General features: G+C 32.9%; 3 protein-coding genes across 6 annotated transcripts; 2 read left to right on the forward strand and 1 right to left on the reverse strand.

Moving 5' to 3' along the window:
- Positions 1 to 46: 46 nt before the first annotated feature.
- On the reverse strand, positions 47 to 8,785 carry Dsor1 (mitogen-activated protein kinase kinase 1). Of its 2 annotated transcripts, XM_076533068.1 has the most exons (9): positions 8,725 to 8,785; positions 7,775 to 7,850; positions 7,475 to 7,700; positions 7,288 to 7,400; positions 7,111 to 7,222; positions 3,551 to 3,727; positions 3,250 to 3,463; positions 3,019 to 3,185; positions 47 to 2,946 (listed from the first exon to the last, which is right to left on the reverse strand). In XM_076533068.1, the coding sequence occupies exons 3-9, from the start codon at positions 7,691 to 7,693 to the stop codon at positions 2,830 to 2,832; spliced, it is 1,119 nt and encodes a 372-aa protein (XP_076389183.1). In that variant the 5' UTR covers positions 7,694 to 7,700; positions 7,775 to 7,850; positions 8,725 to 8,785; the 3' UTR covers positions 47 to 2,829. The 2 variants fall into 2 exon arrangements, with proteins under 2 accessions (XP_076389183.1, XP_012153885.1); XM_012298495.2 differs by lacking the exon at positions 8,725 to 8,785 and having other exon boundaries at positions 7,775 to 8,415.
- Positions 3,659 to 8,293, forward strand: LOC100883686 (sodium/potassium-transporting ATPase subunit alpha). 3 transcript variants are annotated; one of them, XM_076533054.1, is made up of 3 exons: positions 3,659 to 3,757; positions 3,849 to 4,306; positions 4,378 to 8,293. In XM_076533054.1, exons 2-3 carry the CDS (start codon positions 3,860 to 3,862, stop codon positions 6,982 to 6,984), a joined length of 3,054 nt encoding a protein of 1,017 aa, XP_076389169.1. In that variant the 5' UTR covers positions 3,659 to 3,757; positions 3,849 to 3,859; the 3' UTR covers positions 6,985 to 8,293. The 3 variants fall into 3 exon arrangements, with proteins under 3 accessions (XP_076389169.1, XP_076389170.1, XP_076389171.1); XM_076533055.1 differs by having other exon boundaries at positions 3,752 to 4,042; positions 4,124 to 4,306; XM_076533056.1 differs by lacking the exon at positions 3,659 to 3,757 and having other exon boundaries at positions 3,919 to 4,042; positions 4,195 to 4,306.
- Positions 8,786 to 9,092: 307 nt separating the features above from the next.
- On the forward strand, positions 9,093 to 10,359 carry RpL17 (ribosomal protein L17). Its single transcript, XM_012298533.2, has 5 exons — positions 9,093 to 9,137; positions 9,396 to 9,482; positions 9,677 to 9,836; positions 9,920 to 10,090; positions 10,163 to 10,359. The coding sequence occupies exons 2-5, from the start codon at positions 9,402 to 9,404 to the stop codon at positions 10,306 to 10,308; spliced, it is 558 nt and encodes a 185-aa protein (XP_012153923.1). The 5' UTR covers positions 9,093 to 9,137; positions 9,396 to 9,401; the 3' UTR covers positions 10,309 to 10,359.
- The last annotated feature ends 6 nt before the right edge of the window (positions 10,360 to 10,365 follow it).

Genomic DNA, 10,365 nt, shown 5'->3' on the forward strand with positions numbered 1-10,365 from the left:
TTTATATTTTTATAAGTGTGTAGGTATAATTCAAGACCAAAACGCGTTTTATAATGTGGGATAAATTTATTTGTTAAATAGTTACAACATTTAGACAGTGAATCAATACAACAGCAATTATTATGCACAAATTCGCAACAAGGAATATCGACATATTTTTAATAAGTGCCAGAAGTAATTATCCCTTTCACAGTTGAGATTCACTGCTTAGCGAATAAAATTTGTTTAATTGTATATTATTTATCGTATCTTACATTTTCTTTTCTTAACAGAGAACTTAACTATTGAAACTGTTTCTGTCTGTTTATGATACATCAGACATAAATACATATAATACGAAAGGTCAGTTCTTGGGCGTCTTACGCGTAGGCACATTAGTGAGTGTCCTCACTGTGCTTGCAAACATCACAATGCGCTCATAGTACACTCCGATATTTTTTAAGCCAAATCGGAAAAGGCTAACAATTATATTTGCATTCGCTTATATAAAAATGTAGTGACTAAGCAAATATGGATATAATTTGACGAAATATTTACTACGTCTACATGTTATAACGTGTAATGAATCTTTCTGATGATCTCCAATTAATAATTCTATCAGTGATATTTTTTTTATAAAAGAAAAATAACAGTGTGACGTTTGCGTACAACTGAATATGAATGCTTATACTACTATTATACTATGTACATATAAACATTTTTTATCAGCATATTACAATGATAAGCGACTATGTATATTAGATTGTACAATATTACACATCTGTCTATGATCTATCTATCGATATGGACTATATAATAATAATACTATATAGATATTATACTATATTATAGTCAATGCCATGTAAATACTACGCTATCCCATAATAGTCTAGTGTAGTATTTATATAGTCATAATTATAATGTATAATAGTGTCTGTATAGTATTTATAACATTTTGATTGAATATTTTTTTTCTGAATAAAGATTCATAAAATTTTAATCTTAATACCTATCCTTCTTATTCGCTTTTATAATTAAATTATTAACATCTTCTAATTATATTTAATTACTGAAATATATGTAAATAAGAAAGTAGCCAAACGAACGGCTGATCTTTCAAATACAGTTCACAAAAATTGCACAAGAAAGACTCAATGCACAGCTATACAAATACATACAATTGTACATATTCATTATTGTGTGAACACATGGACGCGCATCAAAAATTTTGTTAATTGCACCTATGAAGTATAATATTTTAGATCAGTGATGGGCAGATCAAATGCCCGCAGAAGAACTTATGGATATTGGCGTACACATCTAGCAAATTATGAAATCACAAAGCTCTAACATTCCAAAATCCCAAAATTACAAAGACTCTAAGAGCTCACAATCCTAAAGTCCTAAGACCCCAAGTCTCAAAATTCTAAGATTTTCAACTTTCATGCTTTCAAGATTCTTAAGTTCCAAACTTCTGAAATCTAAGTAGAGCTTAGCAAAATCCTAAGAAGGGGCTAGAAAAACCTAGAGACATCTTCCTACTCTTAACAACCAAACAATACAACGCCTACAAAATACTGCCTCTACCCATCGACGCTCAACATATGCTCGCGGGCATAGTTGCCCATCACTGTTTTAATCCACGATGTACGCAATATAATTAATGAATTTTCAAAGATACATTAATTCAACATACGCCGTTAAAAAAGAATACTTAGAACAAACATTTATGTAGTATTTTACAATACATTTTTTTATTATATGAATGTTTTGCATTGATGTTTAATAAAATAGTATTTCAGAATTAATTGCACAAATTACAATAAAGTACTGTTTGTAATATTATTAAAGAATATTTCGTGATGACATAACACTCGCATTGCATTATTATAAGTGATACTTTATTGTAATTATATGAAACATATGTTATTTTAGACACCTGTATCCACTGGTTGAAATACTATTTTAAATCATGATCGCTGACTGATTATTCAGTAAAAAATAGCGTGGTATTTTAGCAAAGATAGAACAAAAGTCTTTTTGTTGATAATATAGTACAGTGTTCTATAAATGTCAGGTACAAATGTTATACTAGTAACTTGATCACTAGTCAACACTTCTCTTGCTTCCTCAAATTATGTTCTTATAAATCCGATGCCTATTTATGGATTCTAGTTATCATTATAGGGAACACAATTTGCCCATGAGTGTACAATAATGTTAAACTTATACGGATAATTGTTTATCTTACATACTTTCAACAAAATTATAAGATAAGGATACAAAACACATGTAAAATGAAATCAAATTTCAGCACAGTGACGTATTCCATGCAAATATGTCAATGTAGATTGCCGTATTTCATATTATATTATGTACATTATAAAAGTTATCATATCTCAATCATGTTTATTAAGTCTTACGTGATCATTACCGCGATTTTAAAATCGGACCATAATACATAGATAAAAATAATTTAATGCCCTAAATTTAATAATCATTTAAAGATACCATTAAAAACTAACAGCTTACATCTTTAAATAGCTAAATTCGATTATTCAAAAGAGAATAAATTTGTGATACACATGTCAAAGCATATCTTAATTCTATTTAATAAATGCTGTTGCTCAAACAAGAAATGAATTATTGAGCAATAATATAACTAATGACAAATTTTAATTAGTCTGTTTTTAAAATCGCGGAAAACTTCAATTCCATGGATTGTTATAATATAAAAGAAAAAATTCACAAACGCCACTGTTTACATGAATCAAACAAAAAGAACCTAAAATCCACTTAAGAGTACTGAACGCGTATATAGGTAGTCAAGTATGTAAGAGTGACATTTATTCAGGATTGTACGTTCGCTAAACGGGTTGGAGTGGTCGGTTGTAAATCCATTGTGCGACATACCCAACCAGCAATATCCACATTTTCAGATTCAGCTTTCTTAATCCATTCATGATTCTACGCATCAAAGAATAGAATTAAAGGAATACAAACTATCATTTGTTTCATTTAAATAGAATATTATCATACCATTAATGTTTTTAAATCTGCTCTTTCAGCAGGATTTTTCTTCAAACAGCGATCAACAAAATCTGTGAAAGCATCACTGAAAATTCCAGCAGGCAATTTTGGAGGTGGTTCATTAACGATATAATCCAATAATTCAAATATAGCCATTGGTCTTGGACTACCTGTATCTAAAATATATAAAAGTAATATATTTTGTCAAAACAGATTGAAAATGAATAAAAAGAAACTAACTGTGACCAGGTGACTGTGTTGTTGGTGTAGAGGCATTGTTTGTAGCAGTATTATCTGCTGGTGGTTGACCTGGTGGTGTACTAAATATTGTAGCCAAAGTTTTCTCATCTGGTGGGGGAATTGGGTACATTCCAATGGCCATTTCTACAAGTGATAATCCTAAGGACCAAATATCACTTTGTACCGAATAATGTGTACCCTGAAGCCTCTCTGGCTGTAAACAAAGAGATCCATAGATAAACTAAATGTAAAAAATAGATATTCTAAATTAATAATCATATTTATCTTGCTAAATGCTTACAGACATATAACTTCTTGTTCCAACAAAAGAATTAGCCATAGAATCGATTAATTGTCCAGAAACACCAAAATCACAAATTTTTATCTCTCCTGCACTGTTTACCAAAATGTTACTCGGCTTTACGTCTCGATGCATGATCGCGTGTTTGTCTCGTAAGTAACTCAAACCTTTCAGAACCTATAAAAAAAAATAGTTATACAAACTCATGTAAGTGCATTTTCTAACAAGTAGGCCTTGACTTTAGCCATAAAGAAAAAATTGAATTTTAAAGATGCCATATTCATATCTGTTTGAATAGATTCAAATGCAATGCAAATAGCAGCTGAAATTATGAAACATACAAATTCTGCTCCAATCACTAAGAAAAGGCTTACTGTAGGTGAAATAGAAGATCTACACCAAGAACTGAGAACCGAAGATCATATGATTCCTTTGGAACAACTATGTCATAAATTAAATACTGATGTTGATAATGGTTTAACAGAAGAAGAGGTGAGCAAGGTTTTCCATATAGTGGGACCAAATGCTCTGACCCCACCTAAAGTAACTCCAGAATACATTAAATTCATTAAGTGTATGTTTCATGGATTCGCTGGCCTGTTATGGGGCTGTGCATTTTTATGCCTCATTTTGTACGGACTCAGTATGCTACTTGAAGGTACAGGTGGTGGCATTGAATGGTTGGGAGTTATCATTATACTGATTTGTTTACTCTCAGGAATATGTGCATATGTACAAGAAAGTAAAAATACAAAAGTAAGTATTATTCTCAGACTTATAAATTCAAATTGAATCTCAAGCATACTTTTCCTCTTGTAACTTCACAGGTGATGGAGTCATTTAAAAAAATGGTACCTACTTTTGCAACAGTAATAAGAGGTGGTGTTAAACAACGTATAGCAACTGAGGAGTTAGTCCCAGGGGATCTAGTACATATTAAATTCGGTGATAAAATACCAGCTGATATCAGGATCATAAAATGTCAGGAGCTTAGAGTTGAAAACTCAAGCATTACCGGTGAAAGTGAACCTGTAGTTCGAACAAATTATCCTACAGACGAAAATCCCTTAGAATCATCTAATGTCGCCTTTTTCTCATCTTTTGCCGTGGATGGAGAAGGATACGGCATAGTGATAGCCACCGGTGATAACACAATGATAGGACGACTCGCTGGTCTTACATCTCAGCTTGAAAAAGAGGATACACCAATTGCTAAAGAAATCGGACACTTTGTTCAAATAATCACCACTGTAGCTGTACTATTTGGAACGCTATTTTTTGTATTATCATTGATAATTGAGCCCAATATCCTCAAAGCATTTACTTATATGCTAGGTATAGTGATAGCCAATGTTCCTGAAGTCTTGCTTGTCACCGTTACCACAAGTTTAACACTAACGGCACAAAAAATGGCAGAAAAGAATTGCTTAGTTAAAAACCTGGAAGCTGTTGAAACACTTGGATCTACCTCAACCATTTGTTCAGATAAAACTGGAACTCTGACACAAAACAAAATGAGTGTGTCTAATTTATGGTTCGGACACACAAGGTACCATTTTCCGCCAGGCCAAATATTAGGCATTGAGAAGCATCTACTATTGGATAAACCAGCTTTTAACATAATGATCAAAAACGCTACTCTTTGTTTACGCGCAGAATTTGTTACGGAATTCATCTTAGTGAGCCCGATAGAAGAACGAGAGATACTCGGTGACGCATCTGAAACAGGTATCCTCAGATTCTGTGAACATATACACTCTACAGAGAAGTTCAGAGAAGCCCACCCAAAGGTTGCAGAAATACCATTCAACTCTGTAACCAAGTACCAAATGTCCATTCATCAGGATGAAGATGGATATACAATGATTTTGAAAGGTGCACCAGAAATAATCCTGGAAAAGTGCTCCCATATATTAAATTCTGATGGAGAAACAAAAGAGGTGACTCCACTGGATCTGACAATTTCTCGAAGAGCCTGTGCAGAGTTAGGATATATCGGTGAACGTGTATTAGCTTATTGTGATCTTCATTTGCCTGCCAGTAAATATGGTGTAGACTTCAAGTTCAATACTGACTCTGCAAGTACATACAACTTCCCAACAAAGGGTTACAGGTTCGTTGGACTAATTAGTCTCCTTGATCCTCCGAGACCAGCTGTGCCTGATGCTGTCAAAAAGTGTCGTACAGCTGGTATCAAAGTAATAATGGTAACAGGTGATCATCCAGTGACAGCAATGGCAATAGCAAAAAAGGTGGGCATCATAGGCGAAGGTCATGAAACTAAATACGAACGAGCAATATTACAAAATAAATCATACACTCAAATAACTGATGATGACAGCGACGCCATAATCATTACTGGTTCTGAACTGAGAAACATGGACACAAAAGAATTGGATCGCGTTATACGAAACTATCAGGAAATAGTTTTCGCGAGAACATCTCCACAACAGAAATTACTCATCGTAGAAAGTTGTCAACGACTAGGGGAGATTGTCGCAGTAACTGGTGATGGAGTCAATGATTCACCAGCATTGAGGAAAGCGGACATCGGTGTGGCTATGGGCATAACTGGCTCCGACGTGGCGAAAAACGCAGCCGACATGATTCTTATGGATGATAATTTTGCATCTATTGTAACTGGAATTGAAGAAGGTAGACTGATATTTGACAATCTTAAAAAATCGATACTTTATACTTTAACTTCTAGCGTGCCCGAGATGATACCTATGCTAAGTAGTTTAATATTTGCTATTCCTTTACCCCTCATCCTTGAGATGATTCTTTGTATAGATGTAGGGACAGATTTACTTCCAGCAATAGCGCTAGCCTATGAGAAAGCCGAATCTGACATAATGCAGCGTGCACCCAGGAATCCGCAATACGATAAGCTCGTAAACAGGCGTTTGATATCCGTTGCTTATGGTCAGATCGGAATGACTCAGTCCTTAGCCGGATTCTACACTTATTTTATGATTCTTATGTTAAATGGATTTCTACCTGATCGCTTGTTAGGATTAAGATTAGATTGGGAAAACAAATCCATTAATGATTTGCAAGATTCATATGGGCAAACATGGACTTATGATACAAGGATGGATTTACTGAACGAAGCTCGTACCGGATATTTCTTATCTATTGTTATAACTCAACTCATAGATTTAATAATGTGCAAAACTAGAGTTAATTCAATCTTAGAACAAGGAATGGATAACTGGTTTTTGAATTTTTCTTTGATTTTTGAAATCATTTTAACTGGATTTCTCTTGTATGTGCCAGGAATAGGAAAAATATTAAAATTTATGCCATTAAGTGCTTATTGGTATTGGCCTAGTTTACCACTTGGTGCATTTCTCTGGGCGTATGATGAATTTAGAAGATGGTGCATCCGTAAATATCCACGTGGAATGATGGCACGTGAAACTTATTACTAAATATATCAGACTTAGCTTATAATACTATTATTTATAATAATTAATAATAAGTTGATATTTATAATCATAAGTATATAAGGTATATTCTTTCAAATATGAAAGAATATCAAGTTGTTTTATACTTACAGCAGAAGTAATTGTGCTTAATATGGGTTCTGGAATTCTTCCAGCTTTTTTCAGTATTAAATCTAATGATCCACCATCCATATATTCCATGCATATACTAATTTCACCATCACTGTAGTAAGCGAAATAGTACATGTTAGATATAAAACAAGATTATAGTCCAGTAAGTTTAATTACCTATAGAAAGCACCATAGAATCCAACTATATGCGCAAAATTACATTCATGAAGAACTTTTAGTTCTCTAATTATCTGCTTCTTTATAGCAGGTTTAACTTCTAAATGTATTAGCTGGAATGTTATAAACATTATTTTTAGTTCAATTGTAGAGTAGAAGTAAATAAATGTAATAAATACTACCACACCTTTCTTGCCATTATAAGTCCATACTTTTTGTGTCTCACTTTCATAACAACACCACCATTACCAGCACCAAGTTCACCTAGTTTTTCAAAGTCCTCATCACACAATTCTCCAACCTTTTCTTTTTGGCCCAAAAAGCTCTCCAGTCTTTTTCTTTGTTCCTCATCCATTTCTAATTCCTCCAACCTTTCTTGAATAGCATCTATGCTCATTTTTCCCATAACTCCGCTGCAATCAAAATAAGTCAAATTAAAAAGCCAATCCAAATAAATATAATTCATGATATAATAAAAATTAATTACTCTGGAATTACTGGTGGTTCTGAATAAATGGGCAACGGTGGAACTGGTGGTGATGGTGATACAGCTGGTACTGGTTCTATCGAGCCAGGTGGTAGCGTTAAATTCAATTTGTTTTTTGACATTTGGTATATGGAATTAAACAATCACTACTAATACACTATTATCTCACTTATCGACGCTTGCAAAAATTGGATACACCTTTTTAATCAACTGAGAATTTATTCAGTCGAAAATATTAGGTTTTCTTATTTATATTTGTTTAAATCATGCTACAGGTACCGCTATCGAAATCATTTTTGTTGTGAATTTTGTTAAAAAATGAAGGGAAGGGTGGCTTCAAGTCAGAATGTTGTTGGAGCGGAACTGTCAAGCTTCGAACTGTCAAATTTCTCACTGGAATCTACCGTTCGGTAAATCGTTCAAAATTGTGCAACTTGTTTTAAAAGATCATTCATTTGATAATGATGATCATTAAATAGCACCTATATGCATCTTTTTTTGCAAATATTCTGCAAATAAGATGAGGTTATACAAATCTTCCCGGGACAACGACAAACTTACGCACAATGGTTAAATGTTCCTAGAAAGAAATTTCTAAATACATGTATTTTATTTGTTCTATTATTTTATTGTAAAATATAATAAATTGATATTATAGAATTCGGATTAGTGGTATTTCAATAGAAATAATTAATCAGTGATCAATAAAGATAATAAATTAGGAAAATGTATAGTATATCTCGTAAGAAAAATGTAGTTCTATATACTCTATAATATATGACAATCGCATGCGCATTTGTGACGATTATTTCGATGAAAGTATATACCCAGTAGGTAGAAAGTATCATGATTTTTAATTATTATTTATTGTAGTATATTTCGCAAATCAATTAAAATACTTTTTTTTTATATTAATATATTTTGTGGATATGTTTAAGAAATAAGTATACTTGTCCTCCTATTTGTACATTTACTGTATCACAGGTTTCCGTTGTTAATTTGTTATTTTACACCACGTATATGATCACGAAGGTAGAAATAAATTGTAATGGAGTTAGTACAATCCTTTATGGAATATAGTATAGTAAAATAGTAGTATATAGTTGTATAGTAAAATAATAAAATGGTGAAAGTGTCAAATTAGTAGAATACTAGAATGATAAAATGGTAGAGTACTACAATAATAAAATAATTAAATACTCGTACAAAAATAATTCTTGTTCTTTCGTATAAAGGAATATGCAAACAGATGAATACTTTTATATTCCCTAGAAATTTTTATGTTGGTAGCTAGCATTTTACAGGAAGTCTCTTTCTAGTTGCACACGTGACGTCTTTTCCTTTCAAATCGTGCTGTTGAGAGGTATGTATGGCTTGACCCACAGCAATTTATGAATCTATTTGCATCTTCGGTTTTACGTAAATAATTGGCTTGACGTTATGTGATCCTTAAACATGTGATTCCAAACTGTTATTTCATTCAAAAAGTGTGTAGTAAATGTTTAGTAAACGATGATTATTGAATTTCAAATTCGCGTGACGGCAGGTTAAGCCGCGACACCTACGTTAACGAGATGCCAGAGTGCTACCAAAAATTGTTACCACATTTTTATAATTGCAGAACGCAATGGGACGTTATTCGCATGAACCGGTGAATGCGACCAAATCGTGCAAAGCGCGAGGCTCGAATTTGCGAGTGCACTTCAAGGTAAATAAAATAATTATTCTATATGTGCACATTAACCTCAAACATATGAGTGATGTGTTTACAATATCTATTGTGATGATTTTATGAAGTTAATATAATTCTTTAATAATGTTAGATCACATTAAGCTTTTCTAAACGTGATAGATCATTTTAAGCTTTTTTTTTAAGCGTTGTTCATATACTTTGCATTGCAGAACACTCATGAAACAGCACGAGCTATTAAGAATATGCCCTTGCGGAGGGCACAGAGATACTTGAAGAATGTAATTGAACACAAGGAGTGTGTACCATTCCGTAGATTTAATGGTGGTGTTGGCAGATGTGCTCAAGCAAAACAATTTGGTACCACACAAGGTATATTTCAGTTAATCTTTAGTAATGTAATTCAAGTGTATTTAATTATCTGTTGCTGATAAGGTTGTTATGTTTGAATTCAGGTCGTTGGCCTAAAAAGTCGGCGGAGTTTTTACTACAGCTCTTGAAAAATGCTGAGAGTAATGCTGATGTTAGGGGATTAGATATTGACCGCCTTGTAATTAATCACATTCAAGTAAACCATGCTCCTTGTTTACGCAGAAGAACATACAGAGCTCATGGTCGCATCAATCGTTAGTATCTACAATTCTTATTATTTGAAATAACGGTTTGAATAGTGGTTTAATTAACTTTTTATGTTGCAGCTTATATGAGCTCACCGTGTCACATCGAAGTAATTTTGACCGAAAAGGAAGATTTTGTAATAAAGAGTCCAGAAGAGGAGCCTTCAAAAAAGAAACTCAGTAAAAAGAAACTTGCTAGGCAAAAGGAGAAAATGATGAGAGAATAATTTTATGACATTGAATGTACTGTGAAAAATGAAAATTACACTGTTCTCTAATTTTTC

Source organism: Megachile rotundata, chromosome 6 (assembly GCF_050947335.1).
Source record: "Megachile rotundata isolate GNS110a chromosome 6, iyMegRotu1, whole genome shotgun sequence".
NCBI classification, from domain to species: domain Eukaryota; kingdom Metazoa; phylum Arthropoda; class Insecta; order Hymenoptera; family Megachilidae; genus Megachile; species Megachile rotundata.

Coding starts and splice junctions, on each gene's coding strand:
- LOC100883686 (XM_076533054.1), top strand. CDS start 3,860: ATGCAAATAGCAGCTGAAATTATGAAACATACAAATTCTGCTCCAATC. Junction 4,307..4,377: donor AAGAAAGTAAAAATACAAAA/GTAAGTATTATT, acceptor GTAACTTCACAG/GTGATGGAGTCATTTAAAAA.
- RpL17 (XM_012298533.2), top strand. CDS start 9,402: ATGGGACGTTATTCGCATGAACCGGTGAATGCGACCAAATCGTGCAAA. Junction 9,483..9,676: donor ATTTGCGAGTGCACTTCAAG/GTAAATAAAATA, acceptor TTTGCATTGCAG/AACACTCATGAAACAGCACG. Junction 9,837..9,919: donor ACAATTTGGTACCACACAAG/GTATATTTCAGT, acceptor GTTTGAATTCAG/GTCGTTGGCCTAAAAAGTCG.
- Dsor1 (XM_012298495.2), bottom strand. CDS start 7,896: ATGTCAAAAAACAAATTGAATTTAACGCTACCACCTGGCTCGATAGAA. Junction 7,701..7,774: donor GAACCACCAGTAATTCCAGA/GTAATTAATTTT, acceptor TTTTGATTGCAG/CGGAGTTATGGGAAAAATGA. Junction 3,464..3,550: donor GAACAAGAAGTTATATGTCT/GTAAGCATTTAG, acceptor CTTTGTTTACAG/CCAGAGAGGCTTCAGGGTAC.